The sequence below is a fragment of the Atheta coriaria genome, unplaced genomic scaffold, assembly GCF_025399875.1.
Source record: "Atheta coriaria isolate IRGN ID8LTWV9N9 unplaced genomic scaffold, Caltech_Dcor_3.1 hic_scaffold_6_pilon, whole genome shotgun sequence".
In the NCBI taxonomy this organism is placed as follows: domain Eukaryota; kingdom Metazoa; phylum Arthropoda; class Insecta; order Coleoptera; family Staphylinidae; genus Dalotia; species Dalotia coriaria.
The window spans coordinates 10,578,986-10,605,686 of NW_027045448.1; the positions used below are offsets into that span (position 1 = coordinate 10,578,986).

General features: G+C 37.7%; 8 protein-coding genes across 13 annotated transcripts; 3 read left to right on the forward strand and 5 right to left on the reverse strand.

Moving 5' to 3' along the window:
• The first annotated feature begins 80 nt into the window (after positions 1-80).
• LOC135794574 (probable cytochrome P450 49a1) lies at positions 81-2,706 on the forward strand. The gene is made up of 5 exons (XM_065305897.1): positions 81-832; positions 896-1,309; positions 1,367-1,926; positions 1,988-2,188; positions 2,244-2,706. The coding sequence occupies exons 1-5, from the start codon at positions 718-720 to the stop codon at positions 2,385-2,387; spliced, it is 1,434 nt and encodes a 477-aa protein (XP_065161969.1). The 5' UTR covers positions 81-717; the 3' UTR covers positions 2,388-2,706.
• dikar (CECR2 histone acetyl-lysine reader dikar) lies at positions 2,389-11,376 on the reverse strand. 5 transcript variants are annotated; one of them, XM_065305882.1, is made up of 9 exons: positions 10,868-11,376; positions 10,757-10,792; positions 10,548-10,636; positions 9,877-10,483; positions 9,629-9,808; positions 9,420-9,564; positions 9,106-9,368; positions 4,714-9,018; positions 2,389-4,651 (listed from the first exon to the last, which is right to left on the reverse strand). In XM_065305882.1, exons 2-9 carry the CDS (start codon positions 10,782-10,784, stop codon positions 4,023-4,025), a joined length of 6,246 nt encoding a protein of 2,081 aa, XP_065161954.1. In that variant the 5' UTR covers positions 10,785-10,792; positions 10,868-11,376; the 3' UTR covers positions 2,389-4,022. The 5 variants fall into 5 exon arrangements, with proteins under 5 accessions (XP_065161954.1, XP_065161955.1, XP_065161953.1 ...); XM_065305883.1 differs by lacking the exon at positions 10,757-10,792; XM_065305881.1 differs by having other exon boundaries at positions 9,629-9,812; positions 9,881-10,483; positions 10,757-11,376.
• Positions 11,377-11,946: 570 nt separating this feature from the next.
• Positions 11,947-14,139, forward strand: NELF-B (negative elongation factor B). The gene is made up of 2 exons (XM_065305895.1): positions 11,947-12,222; positions 12,436-14,139. Exons 1-2 carry the CDS (start codon positions 12,106-12,108, stop codon positions 14,080-14,082), a joined length of 1,764 nt encoding a protein of 587 aa, XP_065161967.1. The 5' UTR covers positions 11,947-12,105; the 3' UTR covers positions 14,083-14,139.
• On the reverse strand, positions 14,084-15,809 carry pn (exopolyphosphatase prune). The gene is made up of 5 exons (XM_065305898.1): positions 15,534-15,809; positions 15,377-15,456; positions 15,079-15,311; positions 14,758-15,017; positions 14,084-14,694 (listed from the first exon to the last, which is right to left on the reverse strand). The coding sequence occupies exons 2-5, from the start codon at positions 15,416-15,418 to the stop codon at positions 14,141-14,143; spliced, it is 1,089 nt and encodes a 362-aa protein (XP_065161970.1). The 5' UTR covers positions 15,419-15,456; positions 15,534-15,809; the 3' UTR covers positions 14,084-14,140.
• Positions 15,810-15,999: 190 nt separating this feature from the next.
• Positions 16,000-18,764, reverse strand: LOC135794576 (dnaJ homolog subfamily B member 12). The gene is made up of 6 exons (XM_065305899.1): positions 18,622-18,764; positions 18,327-18,540; positions 17,731-18,266; positions 17,556-17,674; positions 17,081-17,244; positions 16,000-16,884 (listed from the first exon to the last, which is right to left on the reverse strand). The coding sequence occupies exons 2-6, from the start codon at positions 18,457-18,459 to the stop codon at positions 16,769-16,771; spliced, it is 1,068 nt and encodes a 355-aa protein (XP_065161971.1). The 5' UTR covers positions 18,460-18,540; positions 18,622-18,764; the 3' UTR covers positions 16,000-16,768.
• Positions 18,765-18,953: 189 nt separating this feature from the next.
• Positions 18,954-21,738, reverse strand: LOC135794571 (zinc finger protein 112-like). Its single transcript, XM_065305893.1, has 5 exons — positions 21,349-21,738; positions 20,459-21,247; positions 19,936-20,398; positions 19,348-19,873; positions 18,954-19,293 (listed from the first exon to the last, which is right to left on the reverse strand). Exons 1-5 carry the CDS (start codon positions 21,505-21,507, stop codon positions 19,074-19,076), a joined length of 2,157 nt encoding a protein of 718 aa, XP_065161965.1. The 5' UTR covers positions 21,508-21,738; the 3' UTR covers positions 18,954-19,073.
• Positions 21,739-22,245: 507 nt separating this feature from the next.
• nompB (intraflagellar transport protein 88-like protein nompB) lies at positions 22,246-25,633 on the forward strand. The gene is made up of 8 exons (XM_065305892.1): positions 22,246-22,594; positions 22,653-22,858; positions 22,910-23,323; positions 23,377-23,756; positions 23,820-24,013; positions 24,064-24,510; positions 24,571-25,111; positions 25,172-25,633. Exons 1-8 carry the CDS (start codon positions 22,400-22,402, stop codon positions 25,291-25,293), a joined length of 2,499 nt encoding a protein of 832 aa, XP_065161964.1. The 5' UTR covers positions 22,246-22,399; the 3' UTR covers positions 25,294-25,633.
• LOC135794577 (hypoxia-inducible factor 1-alpha inhibitor-like) lies at positions 25,119-26,648 on the reverse strand. 2 transcript variants are annotated; one of them, XM_065305901.1, is made up of 4 exons: positions 26,509-26,648; positions 26,162-26,409; positions 25,639-26,104; positions 25,119-25,586 (listed from the first exon to the last, which is right to left on the reverse strand). In XM_065305901.1, the coding sequence occupies exons 2-4, from the start codon at positions 26,365-26,367 to the stop codon at positions 25,425-25,427; spliced, it is 834 nt and encodes a 277-aa protein (XP_065161973.1). In that variant the 5' UTR covers positions 26,368-26,409; positions 26,509-26,648; the 3' UTR covers positions 25,119-25,424. The 2 variants fall into 2 exon arrangements, with proteins under 2 accessions (XP_065161973.1, XP_065161972.1); XM_065305900.1 differs by having other exon boundaries at positions 26,471-26,607.
• Positions 26,649-26,701: the final 53 nt, after the last annotated feature.

The following is a 26,701-nucleotide window of genomic DNA, read 5'->3' on the forward strand; positions in this document are numbered from 1 at the left end:
GAAGCAAGTGCATTACTCCTTGCTGGCGTACTGCGCATCTTCGGCATTCGGCGCACGAGCACATGTGTTATTATTCACGCCGCTTATCGCATAAAATGTTGCTGAACTTGCTGACACGTTGAGAACAATGTGTCCGAATTTCATTGGCATGCCCGAATCGTTTGTTGGTCACGACAACCTCAATGCATGTGTAATTTATTGCCTTATAAAAAAACATGCTGAAACACATGTCCAAGGTGGATGTTTTTGATATTTCTTTATTTTGGCGTTGACTTTGCGAAATGTCTTGGAAAAATTATATATCTTTCATATAACTATTTTAATAGTAATTTTAAAGTTTACTATTTACGTTGAATATGATATTTATTACTTTTCGCTTTAAGATTTTAACAATTTTTAAATACTAATTTTAGTTTCATAAATATAGGCAACTTTTATTGCTTAAAAAATTACTTAAGTCAGATAACTCCACACTTTGTGATGATGCTTAGCTACTACTGGTGGAACAGGTGCAGCTCAGCAAGATAGAAATGTAGACGATGATGACGCTAAAGCAACGTGTTAGCCATTTAAGCAAGGTCAGCAAGGAAGCTACTTGCCGAGCTAGCACCGTTAAACAAGCTGATTAGTCTATATCAAAATGATTTTAATTGTGCAATAAATACACCTTAAAAACATAACTAAATTAACTAATAAATATATTTGATACGATTAAATATGCGTTTATTTTGTAACTTAAAAAGTGGTATTAAGCCGTTTTCCGATGTGCCCACGTTAAAATCCCGTCCGCTACTTGGGCATGCGTACTTGTTTCTACCCAAATGGATGGGAGGTAAGTAACTGATTTAAAAAGTAAATTAATACAAAAATACGTTGATTTGTTCACAATTTTCAGGCAAATACAATATCGAAAAGTTTACCGAAGCTATTGAAGACTTATCAAAATCTTTGGGTACCATTTTTAAATTGCGTTTAGGGGGTATTGATATGTTGATAACTTTAGATGTAGAACATGCAAAAACTATGTACCGAAACGAGGGTAAATACCCAATTCGACCTCCTTTTCACGCTCTTATAAAATATCGCAAGGAAATTTTCGGAAGTGTAGGAGTTGTTCCCGGAAATGGTACCGAGTGGCACAAATTTCGAAGTAGTGTCAATCCTATGCTCAAACCTGATTTGGTGCATCATTACCAGCCACAACTTCATACAATTGCACAAAAATTCGTCAAATACGTTGAACATAAAATAAAAACAAATCATGAATTAGATAATGTCTATGATGATTCACTTTTATATGCAATTCAAGGTTTGATTAGGTGCTAAACCAAATAAAAAGCAAATATTTATGTTTTGTCATTTACAGCAATTTCAGTGATAAGTCCCGGACACGAATTTGATTGTTTATTATTACCTACTACAATTGATTCTAAAGAAATAATTGCGGCAAGTATGGATTTTATGGACGGTTTACATTCCACATTGATTGGTTTACCACTCTGGAAAGTTTTCAAAACGGAGGGATATAAAAAGTTAGAATCCTCTCACAACACAATGAAATTGATATTAGGAAAATATGTGCAATTCCACTATCAAGAATATACTTCAAACAAAAACAAATTAAAGGAAGAGCAGCCATTTATATATGAATTATTTGCAAATGAAAAACTTTCATATCAAGACTGTCTTCTGGTGGTAATTGAGACATTTTTGGGTGGAATTGATGCAACCGCCACTACTATTAGTTTCACGATGTGGTTTTTAGCACAAGACGCTGCTTTGCAAAACAAAGTAAAGAATGACCAAACAAATGAGTTACTAAAAGCTTGTGTTAAAGAAACATTACGACTTAAAACAACAGCTGGAGCAAATAGTAGATTTTTACCTCATGACGTTGACATCGGAGGATATTCAGTACCTAAAAATGTAATATTTACCATAAAATAATGTAAAATCATTTTTTAAATGTCCAATTGTTTAATTTCAGACATTGGTGATGTCTTTTGTATCAGCAATGGGAAAACGTGAAGAATACTTTAAAGAACCATTAAAATACATACCTGAAAGGTGGTTGCGAAAGAATAAAGGAGATATTCATCCCTACGCATCATTACCGTTCGGGCATGGTGCCAGAATGTGTCCTGGGAGACGAATTGCTGAAAGTGAAATAGTTATATTACTTCGCCATGTGAGTATCTTATTCTACTTATCTTTTCATGCTGTAATATGATTTATTTTGGCAGGTCCTTGATAACTTCCATTTGTCCTCCCCTAAGATCGATAATGGCGGCGGCGACATTGGCATGGTATTCAGAATGAACAGAATTCCTGAAACTAAAATACCAATTCAGTTTAGTAAGCATGGTATCCCGATGAATACCAAATGAGTTTTTTTAACAAAATGTCTTTATTATATACATAAAGTTCTTTGTGCCAGAATACGTCGTATTAAATTCGGTGTACAATAATTGTAATATTACAGCAATGTAATATAAGTTAGCAACTTACAACTGTCCTAACGTAATTTCAATTTCAACACATTTTATTACGTCTGCATGGGTAATCACAAGCAAGGAAGTCAAATATTGTTAAAATTAACATACATTTACCGATGCTAGAGGTCTAAAAATCCATTAACGGATTTATAAATCAACTATAATATTTATATATTGGCCTGTTAAAGTAAACGTTGTCCTCACTTTTGAATTTTATTTTGTTTTCTTTTAAATTTGTATTTTGTACAAAGTATTTAAAGCTGACAGCTTGTATTTTATCATCATCTTCAACATTTACTTGTTTTTGATCCTCAAATCGAACCATTAAATAATAAATATATCCTCGTCGCCCTATTTGTTGTATATATATTTTCTATATTGTCGATATTGTTCCATTCCAATAAAAATACACGTAACAATTCGTATGCAGTATATAATCTATATAATTAACATGTAATTGTTATCGAAAAGGATGGTTCGCAACAGAAATAAATAAAATCTACTCAAAGTGCGTCGAACTTTTCGAATCATAAATTTAAAAAGTATTACAACCACTTTTCGCGCTCTAGCTTGTCTTCAGCGAATTTCTCTACTCTGTAGATTCTACATGACATAAGATACAAGACAACACACAACATGTTTCATTCGTACGTTAATCTTACAACTCAATACGTTCTTATCTGTCTCTATACACAAAATATAAAATATACCAGAATATATAATATTTAAAAGTAGTTAATATTTCGTAATCGTATTTGTATTATAAAATCTATACATGTGATAATAGCTTAATTGTTTATAAATTTATCTTTGTTATTCTCTACAATAATCATAATTCTATTTTGGTTCTAGTGTCCTTAATTAATTTATACTTTCTTTCTCAAATGTACAATTCGATATTTTGAAAAGCAACCGAATTAACTAACACTAGCGCTAATTTCCTTTGCTCCGGACACGAAGACGTAAGCACATATATTAAATGATTTGAAATGAACAAATAATTTACATGATACAAATGTCATGGGGAACAATGATTGAAATTTACGAATTGCTAGATAGATGATAGAATTTTCGGAATGCTTATAGAATTTAAATTAGAATTAAATCAACAAAACAAATATAAAATGAAAATTTAAAATGATTATGTACATACAACAACAAACACAATTAACATGATAAATTCTAGTGCTTAGATGTCACTCGTTATATTCAATTTAAATTACTTTAGCGAATTGCTTCGGATATGCTCGTCATTAGAAAGTACGCGAAGGAAGCTATGTACAATCTATAACTAAACACCCAGTAATTAATTGGATGTCCTTAATTATATGGTTACCACAAATCATTTTAAGACATTTCTTGTAGCGCGATATTCTCACTGTATAATTGTCACTGGTTTACACTGATCGCACTCAATTTAAACGTACTAGTTAAGTATACATTAAACAATAAAAAACATTACACATGTAGACAGTGTCTTTGGTTTCGAGTGATCATACAATACATGTTCTGTTAATACGTCTAATTTTAAAGCCATGGCGGCCTGGTCATGGAGTCATACTGTTGCCTAATGCTCAACGCAGGGTGATAACCCGGTGCGGCGTACGCGCCCGGTGGTAACAGTCCTTGATGCAAGACGCCCGCCTGTAAATACTGCAAGTATTGCGGTGAACTAGTGTCCATAAGCGGCGCTTGATGTGGCGGCATAAAGGGACCGGGCACGCCTGGTAGCGGATAACTGGGGGGTCGCGCTTGGGGAGCACCGATAAACGGATACGCGGCCGGCGATGAACCCGACACGGATGAAGGATTGCTAGATTGATGAGCAGGGACACGACCAGAAGTAGTTTTCTCTGGGTTTTCCGGCGTGGAACGATGGTGCGCCGCTGCTGCTGCGGCCATGTAGTAGTTTGATGGCGTCGAGCGGAAATCTTCGAGGAAATTCGGATACGCATCTTTGTCGCCGTATAAACCCGGTGGTAAGGAAAGACCTGTGGTGCTAGAGCCGAAGTTGAACGCACTGCCGGGGACGACGCTCGCAGTTTTTAAAGAAATGGCACTCGGTTCCATTGACGAAGTGGAGGTTTTTAAGCCTGCGTATGATTGGAAGCCTTGTCCCGCGGCTGGTGTTGGTTCGTTAGTCGCTGGTGGGTTACCTATACCAATAAGAATAAAAGTAAAAATACAACTAGTCCATTTAAATACAAAGACAACTTACTAGTTTGTTGTTGTTGTGCAGCTTGTGCAGCTGCGGCAGCGGCCGCGGCGGCTTTAGCTGCTTTGGTCATTCGCTTCTTCTTCGGCTTGGGCTCCGGAGCAGCCGGAGTCTGTTGAACGGGTGCTTGTTGCTGCTGAGGTTGCTGAAGCGCAGGCTGACTTTGTGACATCGGCACTTGTAAGTCCGTCATCTGTCGTTGGTACATATTGGGATGAGTCTGCATCCCGTAGGGAGACATCGTGCTAGATTGCGAAAACATTGGCAGAGTGGAAGCGCTAGTTGCAATAGCTTTCCCAGCAAACATGTGCTGCGACGATAGGTTCTTATCCGAATAGTATGAGGGCGGTGGATTGCCTTGCAATCCCAACATTCGACTCTCCTCGTTCGGGTAACGATCGACGATATGAGTCAAACCTCTGAGCGATAACGACTGATCCATTTCTAGTTGGCCCGAAGTCCCGTGGTACGTAGGTCGTGATATTCCCACATCTGCTTTGAAACTATTCGCCGGTTCATTACCTTGTGTTTGAGCACCCTGGGCAGCGAGGCCAGCCCCCGCTGGTGCTTTATAATTATTCATATTCAAAACATTCGTGTCCCGATAGCGTTGTTGCTGCTGTTGTAAAGAATCCGCTTGACTGGGAGCAGCTGCCGTTGGTTGTTTATAGTGATGTGTTCGTTGCAAATGTAAGTTAATATCTGGGCCAGTGTAGCCCATGTTGGTGTATTTGGACATGTCAATTTTGCGAGACTCATCAAGCGACCCCATGGGGTTTAACGTGCTTCTACCAGCAGATGGTATATTAAGTGGTGGATACTGGTGTCCAGATTCGGGAGGATAATTGTACGAAGAAGGCGTAAATTGATTCAAGGCATTCTGTTGTTGTGGGATTTGTTGCGGGATCTGTTGTGTGGCGTGAACTTGTGACGATAATCTTGGCTCGGGTATGTTTTGATGAATATACTTTGGAGGGTCTCGAGAAGGATAATTTTGGGCGTTGTGAGTTTCCTCATAAGTCCTCTGCGTTGTCTGTTCGATTTCATTGTAGGCACGTTTCTTCACGGGATAAGAGTTGCTAGTTTGTTGTAATTTAGGTTCATTCGTCCTGAAAGGTTCAACGTTCGGTGGAGGTTGTTGCCGACCGTAATCCAATGCACTTCTGTATGCAGCCGTTGCATCCAATTGTGGTATCTGTTGAGGTGGCGTTTGAGTGGGCTGTAATTGTTGAGAACCGTACATGAATTTATCTTGCTGAGCTGGGGCTACTTGCTGTTGATGCGATTGTTGCACAACAGAATGCGTTTGTTGCTGCGGCTGTTGAAGTGGTTGTTGGGGTGACAATTGTTGCATTTGTTGTGGAGATGGTTGTTGTGGTTCCATTGGTGATCGTGTTTGAGTTTGCCGCGCGTACGCATCCTGCACTTGTTGATTAACCGCCGGCGAATGAGGCTGCTGATAGTGCTGCTGCATATCAATCGGCGACGGTTGACTCTGTACATTTGGCGATACCTGTTGACTCATTAGGGGCGATGGTTGTTGTGACTGCGGCGCCACAGGTGAATTCGGATTCTTAGCTTGATATTGGTCCGTTAAAGGCTTAGTGGTGTCGTAATAGGAAGGTGCGCTGGACTCGGCGTTGTAAGGCGGCGTCGGATTGCTTGACGAATAATTACTACTCGGTTGATAGTACGGATTGTTGTACGAATAATTGGCGTTCTGCGTTGTCGGTGGCGTATACACGTGCTCCGAGTATTGTGGGTAAGGCGATTGCGGATTATCACGCGGACTACACGACTTGTCTGGGCTACTTTTGGTAGACACAGTGTCCTGATAGAAACCGACACGAATTTGTCCATTGAATGAATAAGCCGTCGATTTAGGCGACGCATCGGGCAGAGGCGACCTCAAACTAGGAGACGCTACTGGTGATTTATGCAGCGGCGACGGATACGGCGCGGGATACGCACTAATGCGCTCGTCGATCCCCACACGCGGCGAGTCCATGTCCTGTGAGAAAGACGATCGCTCCGACATGCTGCTGCCCGTGCTAACTTTACGCTGGCGAGGTGCCGGCTGCTCGTTCATCAATGGGCTGTCTGGATTTGGCGACGGATCCGGCAGAACAACAACTTTGCGTGTTTCTTCTTTCTTGTTCTCCATCGTGGTATCAATGGACACCGTCTTTTCCTCTTTCGCGTCCGATTTCTTCGTTGCAGATTGCACTTTGGGTCCGCCGAACGCTTTGAACCAGGCACTTAGATTGGGGGTTGCGGTCCCCGGACTATTGTCTAACTTGGGCGAGTCTGCTTTAACCTCCTCACATTTAACATCATCTTTGTTTTCGTCTAACGGCACCTTATCTTCTGACTTTTTATCCGACTCACCTTCATTGTCCTTATTGACATCGTCGTCGATAAATTTGTGTTTACCGAAACTGTCCAACACCGAACCGAGACTTAACTTAGGCGCACTGTCGTCTGTTTTCACTATTAACGAATTTTTAGTGTCTTTTATTTTTGAAAGTGGTCCGAGAGGAAAAACTTCCTCCTGCTTCGAATCTTTATTTTGCACATTTGTTATAAGATTACCTTTGCTTTTGCCTGGTTGCAAGCGTTCAATTGTTCGTTGCACTTCTTTTCGTCGGAACATCTTCGTTGGGTCCCTATTCATCGGTCGCTTCTTCGCGTTTGCATTGGTATTCGACAAGCTGCTATTTGAATTGCCATTATTCGAATGTACCGGTGCCTCATTAGCACCAGTCTCCTTACGAATCGACGATGGAACATCGGATTTTTTCTTTTCCAAGTCGGACGATTTGTTTGTGTTGTTATCAAACTCGTCTATACTTGAAAAGGCCGAGGGGGAATTTGTCGCCGAGCTAAATTCCTTTGGCGTGTCGTCTAACCACTTGTTGATATCCTTAAGTGTTTGTTCGGTTGCCAGAGAAAGAGCATCATACTTTTTAGAATTGTTGGTGCAGTTTGCTGCCTTTTTGTTTTTAACTTTCTTTTCCGATTGTACACTATCTGCGGTGCTATTGTCATCCTCGAATAGATCTTTGGCTAACTTTTTCTTTTTATTCACAACCGTTTCCTTCTTCTTACCCGCCTTGACTGCTGCATCCTTTTTAGAATCCGGTCGGACTTCCTTTGGCTCACTAGGGAAGTCGTAAATTTTCATACTTTTTTCTTTCTCCACAACCTTTAGTTTGGTGAGATCACTCTTAGCCTTTAATTTTTCAATCGTTTCGCTAAGTGTGTGATGCTTGTCTTTTGGTTTGATAGGATCATTTTTCCCAATATTCGCTTTATCGTCTTTAAAGAGGTCTTTCCATTTGTCCTGCTTAGATTTTAATTTGTCTTTTACTTCATCGTGCGGTGAAGACTTTTTATGTTTGGATGGTGAAACTTTTCGTACCATTTCAGGGCTTGACGGTATTGAAGAGGGCGGCGGGCTACTACTCCACCGGTCAAACAGTGAACTACGACTTCGACTAAAGCTTCGACTGCGGCTTCTACTTCCACTCCCGCTTCTGCTCCCACTGAAGCTACGGCTACGACTTCGACTCTGGCTTCGTCCTACCGAATGTTTTCCCTTTTTGAATGATTTCTTTGTAGGCTTATTTTTCAGATTTGATTCTCTGCTATCGTTTTTTCTAGATTTGTGTTTTTTAGGGCTATGCGGTGAATAACCTTTTTTGCTAGTTTTTGATTCAATTTCCTTTGATTTTTTGGATTTAATCTTATCCTTTTCTTTGTCGACCTTTTTGTATTTATCGTCAACTTTGTTTCTATTTTTAGTATCTTTAACTACTTCCTGTTTTCGAATTTTAGCCTCTCTCTCATCCCGTTTGCTTTTATGGTCTTCCAACACATCAGATTTTCGTTTCTTCGCCTTTTTGGGACTCATAATTTCTCGGTACTCTTCTTTCACTCGTTTGTTCTCCTTTTCCTTTTCTTTGTCTTTTTTATCAGCCTTTATTTTGTCTTTCCTGTCCTTTTCCTTATCCTTTTTATCCTCCCTATCCCTTTCTTTTTCCTTCTTTTCTTCTTTATCCTTGTCCTTCTTCTTTTTATGTATTTTTACATCTTCTTCAATATCCCTAGATTTCGTTTTTGCTTTTTTCTGCTCAGGACTAACAGGCTTCTTCTTTGGGATAACTTCTGGATGCTTCTTCTTCTTATTTTTATCGGAATTGGGAAATTCAACAGCAATTTCGTCATCAGACGACGTTATTTGGTCCAGGTATCTTTCTACCGAGCGATTGAAGAATTCTAATACAGTGTCAACCATTTCAGAGTATTCTGAAACAACATATCAATATATTGAAATAAGCACAATTCCATAAACATAACCCACTAAAAATAAAAAATAAATAAGTAATACTTTACCGTTCTCAACCCCATTGTAAAGTTTACAATTATTGACAATTAGTTGAAAATCGGTCCTAAACTTTGAGAAAGTTTTGTAATGCCCGTTTTCCAGTCGTTCTTCCATCTTCTGCAAATCCATGGGTTTGCGAATGATGGAATAATAATTAGGCGCATATTCCTCTTCGACAGGATTTACAAAAGGCCAGGCATCCTCATGGTCTTTGACTGCATCAAGTATTTTATGCAATCCAACTTGTAAATCCTCCTCAGATTGGCTAAAACTGTATTCCTAACAATAATAACAAATCCGCAGAATAAATTTGAATACTTACACTTGAGAAGTTTTCATTTTCTTTTTGGTCGGATTTGAAACCGGCTCAATAAGTATTTGCCCAGTCGCCGACGCCAACGAATTGTTCGTTTGTCGGCCGACCGGTTTGGCATCTTTGGATTTTGTTGGGGACGGCAGCGTACGTTCTATGTAAATAGTCAAATTAGAAACATTATTGTTTTTAAATAAATATTTTTGTCGTTAATTTACCTTCGGCCCCATCTTTTTGCTTGTGTTTCTTATCCTTAGATTTGCCCATTTCATACCGACTTTCAGAGTTGTCGTCAAATAGTTCAGGAGATTTTCGTTCAAACCGCCTACTTATTTCGTGACGCTTTATATCCTTCCTGATTAGATCCGTGTAATAATCTTCACGTATCAAGAAACTTTCTTCCTGTAAAAATTAGAGTTCAAATATTTTCATCCATTAATAAATAATCGATTAATTTAAACTTTACCCACCTTTGTGGAACGTTTTGCTTCAAGTAAGCGTTTACGTGCTATGGTCTCCTTTTCAAGAAATAAACGCGGCAGTTCCGGTATAAAATTCTTCTTCAAAGTTTTATATAAAGATTGCTCAGCCTTGCACTTAGTGTCTTCGAGTTTCCTAGCCAATTGCGACCAATCTGTTATAGTAAAGCAAACGACCTGCCAAATTGGTTTCTCTGACTTGGGAAAGTCTTCCCTGTAGAGTCTGGTCCCATAGAAGTACCAATAGGCTGATTTCTTACCATCGTAACCGATCGGTTCTACTCTAAGACTATCCGCCTCCAAGTTCTTAAGCTCGTCGAGTACGTCAGGTGCGTCCAAACGAAATTCACACAAATTATAAAGAATCTCAACTTTGACACGCAATGGCAGCAATTCGAAATCAATGTCTGTATTGAACGGATTCAAAATATCGTATTCTTCGCATTTCTTCCTGAATAGTCGCCGCAAGAACATCTGATAATTGAAAAGAGAGATGTCATGTTCATGCAGACAACCTTTTAGCAACAAAACAATAAGTTCCTGCAACCATGATGGTTCTTCAGTGCCATCAGTCAACAAAGCCTCTTCTAAGTCCTAAAACAAAACAGCAAAAATTAGAACATTATAAAAGTCCTCAGAACTTCTTTAAAGTACATACTTCAATATCAAAATCAAGCAGTTTAAAAGCGGTACGAAACAAGGAGCAGAAGTGAGCAATACTTGGGACCTCCCACCATGACTGTATATCTACAAAATCGCACTTAATGAGGACATTACATCGTTATTACAGAACGTGTCTTAAAGGAGGCGTACTTGAGATATGTATATATGAAAAGAATAATTAACGCTAGTCAACAATAAACACACCTAGGATGCTAATGAAAGTTGGAAACATAACCTAGACTGTAATCAATACACAAGTGACTTCTTCAAATCATGTTTAGCTCCATAATTACTATACAAATTGAATTTCCATACATTACTCTCGGCGCACGGCTCCACAATTATTCATATCGAGTGGCAAACGCATCGCGTTTTGTTATTAAGCGAACGATACAAATCGGTGCCTGTCAAAATAGCGCCTACAAGAATGGCATTTCCCCATCGGGAGCGTTTCATATTCGGCGCACGAACGCAATTCTGCAGTCGAAATTCACTAATCGCGCCGAGCAATTCACTTTCAACCCATCGCCCTCAGCCGAAGGGACGCCAGCGGACACTCGGCTTCGCGTCGAGATGGGCGATCGTCGCGGTACGTTCGGACGAGCTGCGGCCGTCGACCGTTTGTGCCAAACTGCGTTCCTGATTTATTTGTATACAAGCAACGCTCGGCTCACGCACGCAACGCTACCGCGCTAACCCCCCAAATGCCACTCTTCGTGCCCGTGCGCAATCATCGCGTCGCCTTTGCAAGCGGAAGTTAAACCGAGAGCGAAAACCGAGCACGAACGGCACAAATCCACTGCTCGCACTTGCGCGACTTGCGCTCGTCTCTTTTGCCAGCAAGCACGATCAGCGGTACAAGCAAATGCCAAACTTGCATTATGATTGAACAATATATTGATATAATATTTACAAAATTACGCGTTATATTTACTAAACATTATATTAAATAGCAACAAAAGAATTGCATTGAAAATGAATGTTTTGTTTAAAAGCAAATATTTTGTGGTAGCTTATTTGTATATTTATGTTTCTAATCCTTCTAATAAGTAACGCTTCAAATAAGTCCACAAGTATAGTGAGTCGTAAACTGTACCACTTTTATTAACAACCAATCAAAAGTATGCCTTTTAAAACGGGTTAAACACAACTTGCAGTACATAACATACAGTCAAGATTCCATCAAACTTTCTTTTTATGAGACATTGAAGTGCATCTTCACTCACTTGCGCACTTGTTATTAATTCAACATAACAAAACTAAATATCAATATTTTTATCAAGAGACGTGGTCGGTAAATTTGAATTTTAAATTCGTGGGTAGAAGCTATTTTTAAGATTTACAAATTTACGCTTTCAGACAAATTACATTTGTATTTCAAATGGCAACATTGGCAACGTCAAAGATGCAGCTTATTAGATGTATGTTACCCGTTATACAGTAACTGTGTCCAATATTCGGATGTAACCTCAATCGTTTTGTTGACAAACTGAGGCAATTGTTTTTAAACTTATTATTATAGCGAATAACAAGTTAATTAAGTGCTTTTAATAATGTCTTCTTCAAAACCTGATTTTCCGCTGGAGGCGGTCAACGTGCATGGACCAACTTATCTTAAAAATGCCCTTTTAAGTTGTACTGATCCTATGAAGGCAATTGAACAATTTCAAGTAAGTTTACACCAAATTCTTTACAATATTAATTAAGTCTTAAAGTTAAATAATTAAATTAATGTGTGTTCAAATTGTTTCATGCTTAAAATTGCATAAAAATTTACTCTATTTTTCAAAAACACTACTTTCTAGTGGTAAACATTCAAACTATCAACAATCATCCCTTTTTGTAATTTTGTTATATTGAAACTGTTATTTATACTATTTTAGTTAACAAACGGAATTCTTTTGCCATCCCTACGCCCCATGCTTCCTTTACTGGATCTACACGGAGTCCGGCGATTAGATTTTCACACATCTGTCGTTGAAGAACTGCGCGAAAAACTAATCACACACATAAACGAAATCGGTGCAAAAACTGGTCCAGAACGCGACAAGAAACTCAACGAATTGTTAATAAAAAGTTTCCCTGTCGTGAAAGTAAAATCACTCCGTCCTATCGTAATGTGTATTCTACGAAATATTCCGACAATTGAAGACAAATACTTAAAAGTATTAGTTCGGGATCGAGAACTTTACGAAGACACAGACACGGAAGTCAAGCGTCAGATATGGAAAGACAATCAATCACTATTTGGTGATGAAGTCTCCCCACTTTTAAGTCAGTATATTTCCGAAAAAGAAAACATTCTATTCGACCATCAGAATAACACAACTCAGTTCTTCGGACCATCGCCTAAAGTACGTCGACAGGGAGACGTGGTCCAAAAACTAGCGCACATGATAGGAAACAGCGTCAAACTCTACGATATGGTGTTGCAATTTTTGCGCACATTATTTTTACGAACTAGAAATGTTCATTACTGCACCCTTCGAGCGGAGCTATTGATGGCTTTGCATGACCTAGAAGTGCAGGACATTATTTCCGTAGATCCCTGTCATAAATTCACGTGGTGCTTAGACGCATGCATCCGCGAGAAAAACGTTGATATCAAACGTTCCCGAGAACTGCAGGGTTTTCTAGATAATGTGAAACGTGGTCAAGAGCAAGTTTTAGGCGATTTGTCAATGACACTCTGTGATCCTTATGCTATAAACTTCCTTGCAACTTCGGCGATTAAAATTCTTCACGTATTGATAAACAACGATGGCTTACCAAGGGAAAATCAAATTTTGATTTTACTGCTACGCATGTTGGCGCTCGGATTATCCGCCTGGGTAATGATAGACTCGCAGGATTTCAAAGAGCCGAAGTTAGACAGTCAAATCGTGACGAAATTCATGCCGGCGTTGATGTCTTTAATTGTCGATGATCAAGTGCGTTCATTATCATCGAAATTACCACATGATGAACGCGAAGCAGCCATTACTCTGATCGAACACACAGGATCAGTTCCCGACGCAGTCGAGGCTTATATCCAGGAAAGCCCAGTCGCAAGTATTCTCGCAATGTATTACACAATTCACGTAGCTAGACTTAAAGATAAAGTTGGTTTACTTCGTATTCTTACTATTCTTGCAAACTGCAAAGAGGATCGCGCGTTTGAAGATCCATTCTTGCACTCGCTTGTCCACCTGTTGATACACATGCCTGAGGAATTCATTGCGCCTGCGTTCTGCACCGGACTATTCGACGAGTTTTTCTTCGCTGGATTACAGAGAGACAACGTAACAAGGCACTTGTTAAAGTTGTTGTGGTATATTCATCCCAAGTTGCCATCGAACCGCACTCAAACGCTTATCAAAGCGCTGCAACCCACACATCAGCATGGCGAGAAGGTGCATGTGCTGTATCAATCCTTACAAGAAAAGATAAATTCACAACAGCAAGAAGAATCACCCCCGGATATGGATATTGATGTGAATTCGCCGTTGATGAATGTGCCAACACCTGCGCCTTATCATCAAACGATATAAATTGTTATTTTAATTAAATTTGATTTACTTTAAAACAATATATACACTGGAACTGAAGTTATACATGTTCCACGTCTAGCGATTTCAGTAATGGTATTAATTGTTTCCGACTTAACTTTGGATTATTCTGTGTGTAGTATTTAATATCGTCAGTACTTTTATCGGGGATCTTATTCACCTCAAAACGTGTGACTAACATCGACTCAATAGTGACGGCTTCCTCTTGCATCTTCGTATAAAGAGCTAAGTCCCGGCATACATGACCATCATCTACTTCTAATCCCATTATTATAATTACTTCAGCACTATTATCACGACTAAATTTTGCAAGCGCTTCTGTTATGTCAGTTCTTTGTATAAATCTCTGTGCTAGCATTGGCAGACCTGGAACATAAATCTTACCCACAATTTTCAAATCTTTATAGAGAAGTTGTTCCGTTGTCAACATGGATATATTTCTATGGGCGTCGTTAATATCTTCGAATCGTTGCAATCGGTTTACCACCGGATCAATGGAGAGTTTTTTCTCTAGGACTTCTGCAACTTGCAGGTCCATTGGTTTTACTTTTCCGGCATCCTCGCGATATCCAATTGTATCGTATGTTATCACGTCTAGAATGTTTTATAAATTAAATATGATTCAAATAGTTCCATATTCCACAAAATATTATTTACCATAGAGCATTTCAAGAGCAATTTGTGACACAGAATGATTATTGATATGTGAAGATATTAAAGTGCAACAAGAACCAACCAGTTGTATATCTATGTGTACATTATCTGACCATTCTTCAGTAGTATCTACTGGACGATGGTCGATTACTTCTACAACAGATCTCTTTAAAAATTTGAGATCTTCTGGCAGTACATGATGATCAATCAGTGAAACAGTCATTTTGCATTCCTGCTGCATAGTCTCAAGATTGATTGTATCCCTGGAAGATATTAATAGTACAGTATGAATAAAACATATAATATTTTAAATTCAATCTTTACCTGTATATAAGAAAATCCATGGAGATGTTATACTTATCTAATAAGTAGATATTTTCAACTTTTACAGGGAATAATTGTTCAGTTTTGTTCATCATTGGAAGTACTATTGTATTTTGATATTTCTCCAAACAAGTGTAGTGAAATGCCAAGACCATTGATGACACCATGGAATCAAGATCACAACTTTCATTACCTATTACAAGATGAACTAATTGTCCTGGTTTAATCAAAGTCTGCAGGATAAACAAGAAACCACTTGAATTATCTGACAAATCATACAAAATTATATTTTACTTACAATTTTTTCTTTCATCAACCGCAAATATTCAAGGAATTTCATTTTACCGGTTTTCTTCGACAACCACTAATTTAATTTTACTATTTTACGAGATTATGAAAATACACAAATCAGTGGTGTAAATGAATGTAAGGTTATTATCCCTGACAACTTTTACCTGCTATTATTAAATTTCCTGGCAACAACTAAACTCCATACACAACAATTCCAAGTTAGTTGTAGCAAAGTCCTGCTACGGTTTAAATGAGGAACAAACTATATCGCTTAAAAACCGAGTACAGTTGACACGCAAATTGTTCACTGAGTTGACCTTCCGTCAAGGATACTACAAAACATGATAGGGATGTTGGGTTGTTTCTCTTTTCAAATTGCGCGGCCTATGCATATTCATATTTTAAAATTACTGCGAATTCAAATTTTGTTATCTATGTAGGAATATGACAGATTCACTGATTAGAAAGATTAGGAAAATTTGTTGAGATAACGCGAGAACTCATGAACATATCCTCAAATCAATATCTATGTGCATATGAAGTTGTTAGATAGAACCATACATTTTAAATCTGTAGCTTCTGTACCTCCTGTGGTGGTTTACACGAAAACGTAAGCTTGCATTGAATACCTTTTGGTGGATACATAATTTATTCAATTATAATCATTCCGGTTGGAATTAATAATCAATTTCACTCAATACCACAAAATTCCCTATCAAAGTTCAGTTACAACAATGCATTGAAAGGTCCAAATAACAGTTAACAATCCAAGCATGCCCCGACTCGCACACGCATGCCTTTCATATATTCCAAATAGAGAAAATGTAAACCTAGACTAGATTTGTGGTTCTTCAAATTGTTTTAAGTTCTAAAAACAACTTTACAACCTTAACTTCCACCCGATTCACTCATTAACTGTACTTTATATCATAAAAACAAGCTGACATCACCTCAAATGGACAATGCTTAGTTTAGAAATTAATTCTTCATAATATAAATAGTGCACTGCTGCCATAGGTACTAAAAAGTGACAAACTTTGTGGAAACATAGGTTCCACAAGCAAACACATTACAGAGCGCTTGTTATTATTTTAAAATTACTTATATAGTATAGTTCATTGATATTCTAACTAGCATGCTAGGTATGAAAATTGTCCGAACCTTAGCCTAAAACTCGGTTGTGAAAGACTAGCGTGAGATTTTTTTAACTAATTGATAACAACTATACAAGTTACGAAATAAATATTTCTGAGCTGCAAATTCCATACATCCCTATGTGCCAACTATCATAAAAACATAGAAATTATAAAAACACCACCACAAAATCGACCAATCAATACATAATATGAATTAAACTGTATTTTTGTTTTCATTCCACTAAGTGCAGTAAATGAATTGGTTAACCGCGATTTCTCAACTCCTGTATTCGATCACACGACGGTAATTTGATGTTCTGTGCATTCATGAACAGTTCGCGATCTCCAAAGTTCTTCGCTTTCCATATCATAGAATCGCCTATAACAAATGCAATACAACATCAACAAAAATTACGTTTATTAACACAGTCTACACCAAATATGTGGGTGCATAAAATTCATGGGGCGTAAATATAATGTAAACCATAAAAATAAAAATAGACTTGATAGTAGAATAGTTGGATAAAATAATAAGGAGGTTGTTAGTGTGATATATCCCAGTTCAAAACACTTACGATAGTTTTTCTCTCGGTAGCAAGCATGTCGTAGATTTGTCATGTATTCTTCTTCTATGGATACCTCCAAGCGTCGCACTGAACCTTGATAATCGGAATGGAACGTTTCTTTTACAAAATACTCGACGCCAAGATTATGCGTTTTACGAACAATTGGGTATTTCCTGTAACAAAGAAAGTCATGCGTTTGTTCATCAGTTTACATGGCAACCTACGAGATGAAATTATAATCGGTGCAACGGGTGCCGAAAACCAGTTTTCACCCTCGGCAGACCGCAAAATGAAAACGTTTTTTTTTCTGGCTATAATACTCAGTATCACTGAGAATATGATGCCAACAACACAAAATGATTCGCAATTAACAAATTGATAGATTATGCATTATCTTGGTCCATTTTCCGGCTTCAAAACCAATTTTTGCTGCCCAAGACACACTTTATATTATTGCAAACGGCGTATGCTAGTTTATACTTACACAGACTGCTGAAGGCTATATGCTGGATCAGAAATAAAAATACTTGATGCCATCGAAAGTAGAATGGCAAACAAGATAGGCATGATTTGAAACAGCATGGTGTAGTTGGACTGATTATGCTGAAAATACAATTATAATACATTATTTGAGATAAAACACGAGTAACGTCGCTTACTTCTCGATGTGACGCGTGCCCCTCAGAGTTATTGGTGTGTCTCTGGAATCTGCCCGTGCGTCTAACGTAAATATTAGAATTACCACCAAAGAACATATTAAAGAGCTCATCCGGAGTGGCATCAGCCTCAAACCCGCGTGTATACGAAAACATATTACTCCGATTCGCCTGCCGCTGCATCCTGTCCTCATCAGAACCAAACATATCATACTGTTTCCTCTTTTCTGCATCAGTCAGCACAGCCACTGCATTACCAATTGCTTTGAAAGCCTCTGCAGAGCCTGGAGCTTTATTCTTGTCTGGATGTAGCTGCAGGGCCAACTTTTTGTATGCCTTCTTGATATCTGAGTCTGTAGCATCTTTACTGACACCCAAAATTTCATAATAATCCTTGCACTTCTTAATACGCGTTACTGCATCACGTTGATCCGCTGAGAACTCAGGGGCGGAGGGTTTCTCAGGTTTGGCCTGAGGTTTTTCTTTCTTCTTTTCCGGCTCACTAGCTGGTGCAATTAGTTGGATTTTCTGCAACAAATCTGTACACGCGCGTCATATGAAGTCGTCACAAGTTAAAAATATATGCAGGAAATAACCACCTTTGGCTCTCGGAGTCGGATACAAACGCTGCGCCTTCTGAAGAAACTTCTCGGCTTTTTCACGGTTCTTCTCTTTGATGTAATTCTCGGCTAATTCAATGCAGCGATCCGCCTCATCTTTGTTAACTTCCATTTTCGTATGAACAGTAATTCAGTCGAATTACTTATCTTTATGGCGTAAATACTGCCGAGAAGATTACGAGCGTGACTACTTCTGTCAATTATGAGAGAAACGTCACTTGCAGCTGGTAACTACATTTGCATTGTCATTGCGCATGCGCAGATTAATACTCACTCGACAATTACAATTCACTTTGAACTGTTTGGGATCGTCATTACTTTTGTTCACTGAGTAATTACGAAATATACGATTTACACGAGAGCAAATACAAAGACAACCATAGTATGGATGAATTTAGATGTTTATAGATGACTAGAGATGATTGGCGCAGTAAATAATGACGTGCGTTGCTACCTAATGTGAAATGTTGTCATGGTTACCATGTAAAACATTGAGCCACTCTTGCAAAGAAATAAACAAAAATCTTGTAAAAGACGCTCATTTCTGGTCATATCAATAATGAAATTGTAAATTGGTTACTATTTACTAATTCTACATTTCATGAATTGAATGTATAAACATATTAAAGTTTATTAATTTATATCACTTATGAATGTTTAAATAGCAGCAGTCTTGAGGGGAAAATGTCGATATATAATGTATAATGCAAACAAGTTCAAAAAGTATTATGTGGCCTTAATCTCATTTTTAAGTTCATTATTTACATCACTGCTCACTTCACCCTTTGCAAATTTTGGATGCTTTTTCAAATGAACCATCATCGTCGATCTAGAAACAAACCTATCTGTGCACAGTTCGCATTGGTAAGGCCTCTCGCCAGTGTGCAACCGTTTGTGAATTACCATGGGTGAAAACTGAGTGAACGTCTGTCCACAAATATCACACCTTAAAAAGATTCATTAATTTCATAACAAAACAAATATAAAAATAACTACACACTTGTAAGGTCTCTCGCCAGTATGTGAACGTCGATGGCACCTGAGTGCATCCCTGCGTGCAAATGCTTTGCCGCATATTTCGCACACGTATGACTTCTCGCCCGTGTGTATCGTTGAGTGAATTTTCAAATCGACACGCGCCATAAATCCCTTACCGCACACCTCACATTTGTAGGGCTTTTCGCCAGTATGTGAGTGTGCGTGAGTCTGTAGATAACTCTTGCTGACAAACATTTTGTCGCACAATGGACAAGCGTACTTGCGATTATCGGTGCCTGCGTGTACACTTTGATGCGCTTTGAGTAATCCTTTCGTGATGAAACTCCGCCGGCAAATGTCGCACGCGTATGGTTTGACACCCAAATGGCGATTCGTGTGGTCCAGCAATGATTGTTTGCTCTTGAAACTTCTATCACATGTTGTGCATTGATATGGTTTAACGTCGGAGTGTACTCTTTGGTGCACCATAAGATAACTTTTACATTGGAAACCTTTACCACATGTTGTACATGAAAATTCAAATTTACCTAGAAAAATCAATAAAAATAAAAATTAACTGAACAAATAATAAAAAAAAAATTTAACTTGCCTGTGTGTGTAGCTATATGTTGCGTGTATCCAATTTTTGATCTAAATGCTTTATCACAACTGTTACATTTGTAAGGCTGTTCACCAGTGTGTTTCCTCATGTGTTCTGCCAGTTTGTAATTAGTTTTATACTGTTTTCCACATACATTGCAAACTTTAGATTTATTTTTCTTGGCGGCATTTGAATCCTCCTTAGACGTATCCTGATCTTCCTCTTCTTGGGGATGTTGTTGCACTTCTTCGGTTTCTTTGTGATTTTCTGGTATTTGTGGAATATCGGCTGGCTTATTTTTATCTGTTGCAACCTCGCTATCGGCGTCACTATATTCTGATTTTAAGTTTTCATCTGCATCAACAAGATCTAAGTTAACAGAAATCACGTCATCGTCAGGTGGTATGCTCAATATTAATGGTTCAGCATTTTCTTGTTGTTTTTGATTCTCCTGTACCTCAGGTTCCCTCACCTATAAAAACAATTTGAATCTTACTAAAGAGAACACAACCTAATGAAACGATTCACTCACTTCATTTGTCATTACTTCATTCTCAACTGCAGTAGAACATGTTCCATGCATATCTTTTCTACGCGTAACTTCCACTTCCTTCTCGTGCGTCATATTAGAATAGTGCTCCTCATAGTGTTGTTGCAATAAAATCTTATCATCAAATGACTTGCCACAAGTTGTACAAAATATGTATGAATTCAAAGAGTCAAAATTTTCCTCCTCATTTAAATGATCATGCATGAAATGTGCTTCATTCATCATTAGCCTTTGCACCCCACTGGTGCCAATGGGTGGATAGTTGTCATGGTCCACAATAGCCTTGATTTGATGCATACTTGCATGTGACAAATTAATTTCATCATGCAGTATTGATGTATGGTGATAATCCATTGTGTTATAACCATTTGCTCCACCCAATATACTTTCAGATGTGTCAATGCTATGATTGGAAAGTTCTTGATTAATATCATGTTGACTCAATTGATCTAAAGGTACACTGTGTTGAGCTAATATTATCATGCTGTCTCTATGTGAAAGTTGTGGCAGTTCAATATCATTTACATGTGATAAACCATCATTTAAGAGTCCATTTTGTTGTGAGATTACATGATCCAATGCTGCATCAAATTTCACTTGTGTATGATGAGTTCCATTAAGTATTTGAATTGGAAGAGAGTGTAATTCCTTGAATAATTCAATTAATACACCTTCAGTTCTTAATGCCCTCTCTCTGAAGTCAAATAGTAATTCCACTTTGAATAAACAATTTTCACAAACTATTTTTGGTAAAACATCCGTCTCTGAAATCTAGAAGAAATTTATGTCTTTAAATTTACCTTATTTACCTTTAGTGTACTACAATAGTTTTGTAATTAAAATGATTTGATATAACCTCACTATAAACATACTTGTATAGGTAAACAAGCCTCAATCTTCTTGAATATTTGTCGGTAATTTGCTTCATTGGCAAATATGTTAAGTCCCTTAGCTGCTGAGCCTGTTTTGGAGGCGCACAAACGGCACAAATCGCTGAATCTTGCTGTCGGAGAATCCACGGCCAGTGCCATTTTGATTGGTTTTAAGTACTTATTAAGAAGTTTCACAAATCACTATATCTTGTTATTTACTTTCAATCACAGGTTGCACTTCGATTATAATCAGTCTTACAGTTAGATGCTAATTAACAACATTTTTATAAACTAAATGATAAATAACCAGCTGCAATAATGCTTGGTGAAAGAACAACAAGAAGTATTGTTGAATGATGGTGTTGATTGGTGATGACAGACAAGGAGAATAAAGATCAAGCAAGGATAGGTAATGATTTGAAGATCATATATATCATGCTTGCTTGGAAAATATAGTTATTGCGATGAAAACGCCAAGTGAAAAAAGAAAATTGTGTAAAATTAATAAATGATGCAATTAATGCTTACAATGAGAAACACAAATTTTAAGTTTTTTCAGACTGCAAGATAATTTAGGTGATCTAAGGTATTGCGCAAATTATTCAATGCGCAATCTCGAATGAATATAAATGTAAAATTAAAATTATTTAAAATATAAATTGTAAATCCCTTCAACTCTAAGATGAAAGGGAAAAACCTCTGAATTCTTTATTTATATTCTAGCAGATTAATAAGTGCAATAAATTAATATTTTGCATATAAATTAATTAAAAGAATAAAAGGTATTACGACTCATATTTATTATTTAAATTTTATATGCAACTTTTGATCTATTGTTGCTAAACTGAAAAGAACATCATATTACATCAAAAATTATCGACTTCTATTAATCAATACACATGATTGACTGTCAGGAACATTGTCACAAAAACCTGATTAGGTTGTTCTGAATGTTTGTATTGTACACCATTGAGTCGTAACAACGTGAATATTTTAAAAGAAAGTAAAATATTTCTTCTCTATTTTGCAATAACAATAAAATCCCAAAACTATGCCAAAAGTAGTGGAGCCAGACGAAGAGACTGCAGAAATGCAGGCTCTCTTCAAAAAGTCGCATCCGCTCTACGACCTCTCCAATGTTAAAGACGATGAAAGTTTCAATAGAATTCTCATGACTGCCGATCCAAGCAGAAAACTAGGGACCGCAAAACCAGGATCCGCAATGAGACTAGGAACATCTACTGGGGTAGTTAAAATATGTTTGATTAAAGAAAAACCTTGGTGTAAAACTTTGCGGACATTAGTTTCAGCGACAAAATACTGCGATGGTCATCCCTGGATCCGCATTTCGTCCAGGTACGCAATTTCGTCCACCAACAGGTTCTGAAGGAGTTAACAGACCAATGACTGCGGTTCGAGGAGCTGGGTATACATCCCAGAAACAAATGTTTGATCCACTTAATCAAGCTGCTACTGTTACACCTGCATTGGAAACTTTAAAAGATGATTCGTAAGTTTCCGAATTTATATTATAGTTACGCTCTAATTAAATTTTCTGTAGTCCTGAAGAAAAGGTCCGAGTTGCCGAACTTAAAATTATGCAACTCGTAGAAGAATCATGTGTAGCGAACGCTGAAGGTAACACGCGAAAAGCTCTCAGTAAAGCAAAGGAAGCTTCTAACAAGGAGCGCAGTCTAATACGTATGCAGGAGCAAGCAGGACTCGGCGAACATCACAATATGGATCTTACCTATTCAGTTCTTTTCACTTTGGCAAATCAGTACGCGGTTAATGAATTATACACCGAAGCTTTAAATACTTATCAATTGATCACTAAAAACCGCATGTTTTCAAATGCGCATAGACTAAAAGTAAATATGGGAAATATTTTGTTCAAACAGGAACAATTTCACAAAGCTATCAAGATGTACCGCATGGCTTTAGATCAGGTGCCTTCAAGTCATAAAAATTTAAGGTATTCAAAACGATTACAATCAATTATACACTATTTAACTCATTTTTTAAAAGAATTAAGATTATGCATAATATTGCAATGGTGTTCATCAAAATGGCGCAGTATGAAGAAGCTATAACAAGTTTGGAATATATTATGAGCGAACAACCTAATCATCGCGCCGGTTTACATTTGGTTCTATGTTGTCGCGCGCTTGAAGATAAAGAACGAATGCGCAGTGCATTCGCCATTTTGTTAGGCGTACCATTAGAATTGGAAGATGAAGAGAAATACAGTTCGGATCAAGACAATCCGGAAGATATTCTAATTGCTTCGTCGATTCGTAATGATGATTTGCACATTTACGAAATGAAAAGGCGCACGGATGCGGAATACTGTATTTTGACTTCGGCAAAAACCATCGCACCGTTGATAGAAGATACTTTCAGTGCTGGTAAGCCAAATGTTATCATAATTTAAAATATAAAACTTAATAATGCTTTTATTTGCTTCTTAGGGTATGATTGGTGTGTTGAAACAATTAAAAGTTCAGAATATGCTCGCCTAGCAGGCGAATTGGAAATCAACAAAGCTGTAATGTTCTTAAAACAAGGGCAACTGAATAACGCGATTGATACATTGAAAGCTTTTGATAAAGAATCTAATATTGCTACAAGCGCTGCAACCAATCTAAGTTTTATATACTACTTAGTACGTATATTTTGTATATTTGTCATTTTTTCTCTGATTGATTTATTTAGCAAGGGGATTATGATAATGCTGAGAAGTATGGTGAGATTGTCAAACATTCTGATGGCTACAACGCAGGTGGATTTGTTAATTTAGGCGCATGTGCCCTGGCTCGTAATAACTTGGAAGAAGCTCGGAATTATTTTGTGAATGCGTTGGATTGTGATCCATCCAGTGTTGAGGCATTGTATAATCTGGGCTTGGTGTTGAAGCAGCAGGGAAATAATGAAGAAGCCCTCGAATGTTTCCAGAAATTTACTGGATCTTTAGCTTTGTTACCCGAAGTGACTTATCAAATAGGTTGTCTCTTAGAACGACTGGGTGATAGCGAAGCTGCAGCTGAATCTTTTCAACAACTCTTGGGACTTGTACCGTCGGATGCTAAAGTATTACAGAAGCTTGGAGAATTGTATGATCACGATGGTGATAAGCAACAGGCACATCACTATCATATTGACGTTAGTATTTAATAATTTTGTTGTGGTGTGATGAAATATCTAATTTGGAGATTTTTTTAGTCGTACCGGTTTTACCCAGCCGCATTGTCGGTTATTGACTGGTTGGGCTCGTACTATATTGAAATGCAGGTGGTTGAAAAAGCTCTGAAGTATTTTCAGAAGGCAGCCGTTATGCAACCGAACAATCCAAAATGGATGATGATGGTGGCAGGATGCCACCGGCGCAGTGGTAACTTACACAAGGCTTTAACACTTTATCAAGATATTCACAAGCAGTTTCCTGATAATGTGGAATGCTTGCAATTCCTTGTGCGCTTGTGTAGCGATTTGGGATTACGTGAGGCGCAAGAGTATGCTCTCGAATTAAAGAAAATAGAAAAGTCACGCGAGGTGCGTGAACGTGTCGGAAGCAGTCGGCCCGGGTCACGTCGTTCAAACAGTGGATTATCATCCAGAGCTGGTTCTGGCTTTGCGTCTGTTCCGGAAAATGCTGTGATGTCACCTATTGGATCTGGTCATAAATCGTTAAGAAGTTCGAAACTTTTGAATATGCACTATAGTGCTGGCAGCGGTGATTCTGGTTTTGCCCCAGGACCTCACGGTAACTATAATTTATAAATGTTTATTGATTAGAGTAATCGCAATAACGTTATTTTTACAGATTTCTCCTATAGCGATCCATTGGGCCCGATGCCGGTTAGACCACGCACTGGTGCGGGCAAACCAATTGATTTCGATGATTTCGCTGATGAACAAATCGGCGATGACTTGTTACCAGAGTAAAAATCGCACTAGCTGTTTTCAAACACGTTTTAAAATACATATAAAAAGCTCTACAATCACAGGATTATTATGATAACTTTCACAATTAAATACCGATATAAAAACAAAACAAAAGCCAACAACGCGAAAATTTATGTGTGTTCCGTGTATCGACCCAAGACAATCGCACGCAGCAATGGTGACACATCATTTGGATCCTGCAACACGTCAACCAACATTTTTTCGATATTGCGCATTATAGCCACTTTTTGATGTCCTTTTAACGGATATGTCACTGAACCATTTGGCTTTGCCTATAATTACTAGTTTAGATAATAAATTAAATAAAACAAGACACAGACTTACCTTGTACCAAAAATTGATTGTCACTGTAGGTCCTCCAGCCAGTAATGATTCAATATGGTGCCACCAGTAAATAGGAATATACAAAACCTCGCCAGGTCCTATCACAGTTTCCCATCCTTTCAATTCTTTGAATTTAGGAAATCGCACATGATCTGGATTGTCAAAATCAACCATGCTTTGTCGGTCATGTGGGTGAAAGACAGGATGTGGATACAAGCACTCAAATTGCTCTGGTGGAAACAGTATGCACCTTTTGTGGCCAAGCACCTGAGCAAACAAATTTTGCTGCTCATCATAATGACAAGGTGATACATTACCCTCCATGCCAACAAGCAACAGATTGGATGTTAAAGGGCCCCAACTGTGCTTCGATTGGATAGTGGTGCAAAATTGCCAATCAAAGTTTAAAAAGTCTCTAACTATTTCAGCTCCTAGGTTGTTGTTAAGACATTCTTGTAAATACAATCTAAATATGAATAAAGAATATAACATTGGCACTTTTTAATTTAGGTTTTGAGCTCACCTGCTATTAGAATCTTTAGTTTCTGTTAAGCACTTAGTAAACTCTGAAAATTTCATAGAGAGCTTGGTAGTTGGAGGAATAAATTCAGCATTTAATTTTGGAATTTTCTTCTCATCATAGTACTTGAATTTATGATTACTAGACTGAAATACAGTAAAATCGGAGGTGCCAATGTTTTCTTCTAAGTAGTTCAAATCCCATTTCATTGCTGAGGCAACCAGTTTGGAGCCTGTGATCACAACAGGTTTCTAAAACAATATGAAAATAACCAAACAATGGAAACTTTTGTTCAAATTAAATTATTATTACATTTTCACTGATGAACTCATCAATTCTGGGATCATTACTTTCTAGTCTTGGTATTTGTTCTAGTTGTAAATCGTAGTTGCGAAGCTGACTGCGATCCCATGTTTTACCAGTACTTGCCATTTTTATTAAACAACAGAATTTACATAATTAATTTACTTAGTTTTATGTACACTTTAACTTCTCGTCAAAAACAAAACAGAGACGTTATTCTAACTTATTGTAACCTAACAT